The sequence below is a fragment of the Vombatus ursinus genome, unplaced genomic scaffold (assembly GCF_900497805.2).
Source record: "Vombatus ursinus unplaced genomic scaffold, bare-nosed wombat genome assembly UNPS02014797.1, whole genome shotgun sequence".
Lineage (NCBI taxonomy): Eukaryota > Metazoa > Chordata > Mammalia > Diprotodontia > Vombatidae > Vombatus > Vombatus ursinus.
Window position 1 is genome coordinate 15,451,025 of NW_020954575.1, and position 5,518 is coordinate 15,456,542.

The window sequence follows — 5,518 nt, forward strand, 5'->3', positions numbered from 1 at the left end:
TCTGAATGTCAAGGCTTGACGGTATTTTGGAATTGCAAAGGCAGAGGTGGCTGCCTCGGGGGATGTCCAGGTATGCTCCTCTGCAGGGCCCACCCCACCCTTCTCCCTCTGAACCTGCTTGAATGGACTCTGCTGGGGCTCTCTTGTGAGTTACTATCTCCCCACCCCCTACCCCCAGTCAGATGAGTGGCCTGGCAAGGAGAATATTTTTCTATGTTACAAATGTAATTTGGGCCCCTTTCGGTAGCAGTAAATTGCCCTGTTTGTATGGAGCCAGGTTGAAATAGAAACTTGCACGTGCGTGCACACACACACACACACACACACACACACACATACACATATACACATACACACTCCAGGAAATGAGCTCATGGCACGTGGAGCCTGAAGTCTGTCAGCCCAGGGTTGAGGGCAGGGCCCAACCACTTCATCTCATAATCAGGACACTCTTCGAAAGGTTCTCTCTGCCAGGCCACATGCGGGGGCTGAACGGCTATTTTTTCATTTGACCGCCTTAAACAGGTAATTTGAATTATGATAATGAAAAAGTGCTATTCTGTGCTGTCTGCGTCTTGGATTCCTTAAGACAGAAAACTCAGAGACAAGCAAGAGGAAGAGTTGGAAGATGGTAAAAAGGATCAAGTCTTTCCATGCAGCATTTCCTTTGGGGGTGGCCCTGCCTGAAAATTCTGGTGCAGTTGTATCCTCACTGAGAACTGTTTCTTCAGCCATTCCCCATAAAATAATAATTGAGATTCAGAAAAATGGAATGAAAAACAACCACTTTAAAAAAAAAAAAGAGGATGGGCTCAGCCATCCCCTGTGTTAGATCCACTGACATAATCAGGAGGAAGAGGAAAAATGTTCACCCATGTTGCCCAAGAATCATCAGTCACTCTCTATTGCTTCTAGGATCAAATGCAAAGTCTTTAGCTTCATATTAAAGCCCTTCTAGTGAGTTTGTAGCCTACCCTTTCAGACTTACTTCATACTATTCCCCTTTACAAACTTTACATACCAGTCCAACTGGCTTACTTGCTGTTCTCAGGGCATCCCTGTCCTCAAGGAGCTTGTATTCTAATGAGGGAGAAATTCTAATGGAAATGGTGGCATCCCATCTCCTTCCTACACACCTTTTCACTGGTTCTTTCCCATGCCTGGAATGCATGCCATCTTCATCTCCATATCTTAGAATCTTGAGCTTCCTTCAAAACTCACTTCCTATAGGAAGCCTACTTTGATCCCCTTTGTTAGTTCTCTTTACCTCCTCAAATGATATTTTACTTACTTTTACATTTATCTACTGTATTCCTCCCCAACACACAGATTCTAAATTTCTGTATTGTCATGGACCCCCTTGGGTGCAGTCTGGTGAAATCTATGGACCCCTCTTCAGAATAAGATTTGTTGCCTACATTCATAATTGAAAGAGATGCTAAATTTCAATTAGACTTTAATGAAATTAAAGAAGTAATATTTTCCCCTCCAAGTTCACAGACCCCCTGATCCATGGACCCTTTGGAGGTGTGTGGAACCCTGGTTAAGGATCCCTGACTTAGAAGAATGTAAGGTCCTTAGGGAAAGGATTGTTTTGCATCCCCAGTGTTTAGTCCAGTGCTTTGAGCATAATAGGTGTTTAACAAATACTTGTTGAACTGAACTGGATACAGTCCCAAAGGGTGAAGATGCAGAGTTGGATGGTGGGGTGTGTAGGTGAAAACTCTTTCTTCCTCATTTCTTTCCTCTTCCCCACCCTCTTCCATGGTTTCATTTCATTTCAACAAACATTTAAGTACTCATTGTGTGCAAAGGTACTATGCTGGACTGTAGGGGAGATAGAAAATTTAAATAAACTATGATTCCTACCCTCAGTGGTCTTACAGTCTAATTAAGGTGTAAGATACAAGTACAGATAACTATATACATACTATTATATAATAAAGGCCTTAGATAAGTACAGAACGAAGTGTTATTCCCACTTTTGAATGGAAGTCAAAGACTTTCCAGTTGAAATAGGAGTAAGCACATCATGATACCATGCTAATGCGAATAGTATTATTTCCTAACAGTGATGGCTTCCTGATCCTTCAGGAACCTCTCCTCTGTCTTATATCACCTAATTCTTGGCTCCCAAACACTCAGAACAAGCCCCAAGCACCTCATGGCTGAGATCTCAAAGTCTGTCTGGGTCCATAGCTGTTTCTGACTGGGGGCTTAGAGCTAAATGTGTGTGTGTGTGTGTGTGTGTGTGTGTGTACAGAAAGAGAGAGATCCTTTTGTTACAATTTCCCAGAGCAGAGAGAGAAACACACCTAGTCAATGAGTCAATAGTTGGAAGGCTGGGCAAATAGGAACAACTGAACAACCTCTTTCACCATGCCACCCTACAACCTAGATTAGGGGGTAGCTAGGTGGCACAGTGGATAGAGCACTGGGCCTGGAGTCAGGAGGACCGGAGTTCAAATCCAGCCAGACACTTGCTAGCTGTGTGACCCTGGGCAAGTCATTTAGTCTCTGTTTGCCTCAGTTTTCTCATCTGTAAAATGATGATAATAATAGTACCTACTTCCCAGATTTGTTGTGAAAATGAAATGAGATAATAATTGAAAAGTACTTAGCACAGTGCCTGGCACATAAGAAGCTCTACATAAATGTTAGCTATATGTGTACACATGTGTACATATATGTATGTGTGTGCACACATATATAACCATGGGAGAGGCACTAACAACTAGGGAGATCATGAACGACTTCATGGAGAAGGTGGCATTTAAGCTCAGGTTTGAAGGAAACATCGGATTCTAAGAAGTGGAAGTGAGAAAGCATATTTCAGCCATGGCGGCAGCTCGACGAAGGAGAGACTAGAGGCCGACTGGGAGGCCACTGCAATAGGTCCAGGAGAAGGATGGTGAGGGCCTGGACTAGCGGCTTAGCCATGGGAGCAGAGAAAAGGAGATAGATATAAGAGATGTTGTGGAGGTAGAATAAAGGAGCCCTAGTGTGTGTTTGGAAATGTGGAGTGGGAAGAATGAGGAGGAGAGAATGTCTCAGGTTAAGAAACTGGGACAGTGTTGACCTTGGTAGAAATAGGGAAGTTCTGCTGGGAAGGGGGTTTTAGGGGAAAGACAATGAGTCATGTTTTTGACATGTTGAGTTGGAGCTTGCTGTGACACATTCATTCAGTAAGCAGGTGGAGATGTGTGACTAAAGCTCAGGAGAGCAACTAGAGCTGGGTATGATGCGGATGTCCTGGGCATAATACAACTTGCAGAACCACCTTTATTATTAGCTGGTCAGACAGGAAGCTCTTCCATAACAGTCACTCATGCTACACTTACTAGAGCCAATTTAAAGACAGCCTGGTCTTGTCCATGACTTCCCATCCAGAACACTGTTTTTAAAATAAATGTGTGTGACTTCCACATATCACTGCTCTGCCCTGAACACCTTCAGGGGCTCCCCCGTACAAAGCCCAAACTCCTTACCCTGATAATCAAAATCCTCCCCACACTTCCCTAAGTCTGACTTTGACCTATCTTCCATTAATTATTAACCTATCTTCTCTTTATTCTCCAACATAGTTTTAGCCAAATTAGAGGCAGCATGATAGGGTGGAAAGAACCTTAGTCTGATTGTCAAAAAGCCTGGGTTTGAATCCCAATTCTGTTACCATGTAAAATTGGGCAAGTCAGTAAAATTGGGCAAACCCCTTTCTGGGTTTCAGTTACTTCATCTGTAAAAAAAAAAAAAAAGATGGGGGGGAATTGGAGCAAATAATAAAATCCTCTGAAGATCTAAGATGCTATGGTCATTTGTTCTATTGTCTAGGGTCTACCGATCATGCCTCCATGCCTTTGCTCATCCCATTCTCTCTCGGAGTGCCCTTCCTGCTAATTTCACCAATATTCTTCCTATAAGAGATACTGCATGGTATAGGGCAGGGGTGGCCTTTTAGGTCCTTGGGGGTGCAGCCTTGTGACTGAGTCCAAGTATTACAGAACAAATCCTTTTATTAAGGGGATTTGTTCTGTGAAGTTTGGATTCAGTCAGAGGGCTACACTTGAGGACCACATGTGGCCTCAAGGCTGCAGGTTCTCCACTTCCGGGATAGAGGAAAGAATACTGGGCCTATAGCTAGAATATCTGGGTTCCAATCACACCTCAGTTACTCACTAACTTTGTAACCTTGTGTTAGTCACTTAGCTTTTCAGAGCTTCAACTTCTTCATCTGTAAAATGGAAATAAGAACATTTGCACTTCTTCATAGTATAGCTGTGAGGAAAATACTTTGCAAACTTTAAAGTTCTTTATACAAAGTGAGTTATTTCAGTTCATGCCCCATCTCCTCTGTCACCTTCCCTGAATACCCCAGTTCCCCTTGAGCTTTCCTTTCTTTGAAATTCCTGCAGCACTTATGGTCTAGAATACTCCTTCAACACCTGTCATCCACTTACCTTGAAGGGCCAAAACTAAGACTTTTTCCTGTCACAAGTGGGGAAGTCAGGATGGCACAACTCACCTGGTTTGTAACTGTTGAAAGGATGACCTTGGAGGTCATCTAGCCTAACCCCTTCATTTTACATATGAGGAAACTGAGGCCCAGAGACTGTGTCCTCAGTCAGGTTCTTGGACTCCAGATCCAATGCACTTTCCACTATGTTGGCACCCTTCAAATTCTGGTGCCCTGGGACAAAGTGCTGTTTTCCCCACCCTAGTTGTAAGTCTGCTATCTTTTATTATAATTATTACTATTATTCATCTTCAGCACATCATCTCCACAACTTGCTTTATAAGCTCCTTATCTTATATTGTTGTGCACTGGGCAGAGGTTTCTGTGTCTGCCAGGGCTGAAAGCATTAACTAGATGGTCATTTGTCAGAATGTTGCAGAGAGGATTCATACATCAGGGCTACATTGTTTCAGAACGGTACTTTAAATTTGGCTCTAAAACTTGAAGATTAATAATAATAATAACAATAACAACAAAAATAATAATAATCGTAGGTAGCATTTATATAGTGTGCTTAAAAGTTTGCAAAAACACTGTATATATCACAGCCCTGGGGGGCAGGGCTACTCTTATCCCTATTATTATTTTTTATCTGCTGTCTCCTCCATTAGAATGTGAACCCCCTGAGAGTCTTACTTTTCTGTTTCTATCTCAGATTAACATGGTGTTTTGCATATGTTTCAGTCACTCGTTTTCTTCAATCGTGTCTGACTCTTTGTGAACCCATTTGGGCTTTTCTTGGCAAAGATACTGGAGTGGTTCGCTATTTCCTTCTTCAGCTCATTTGACAGAAGAGGAAGCTGAGGCAAGCAGGGTTAAGTGACTTGTCTATGATTGCACAGCAAGTAAGTGTTTTAGGCCAGATTTGAACTCTGGAAGATGAGTCTTCCTGACTCCAGGCCCAGTACTGTAACCACCGACCCACCTACCTACCCCCTTTTACATACAGTAAGTGCTTAATAAATGCTTCATTCATTCATTCATTCATTCATTCATTCATTCATT

General features: G+C 42.6%; 1 protein-coding gene across 1 annotated transcript in view; it reads left to right on the top strand.

Annotated features, from left to right (window-relative positions):
* Positions 1–72: 72 nt before the first annotated feature.
* Positions 73–5,518, top strand: part of MEOX1 (mesenchyme homeobox 1) — a 138,475-nt gene continuing 133,029 nt past the window's right edge. The window contains exon 1 of the mRNA XM_027870311.1: positions 73–145. Coding sequence (XP_027726112.1) covers positions 73–145 — 73 coding nt within the window. The remainder of the gene's footprint in view (positions 146–5,518) is intronic.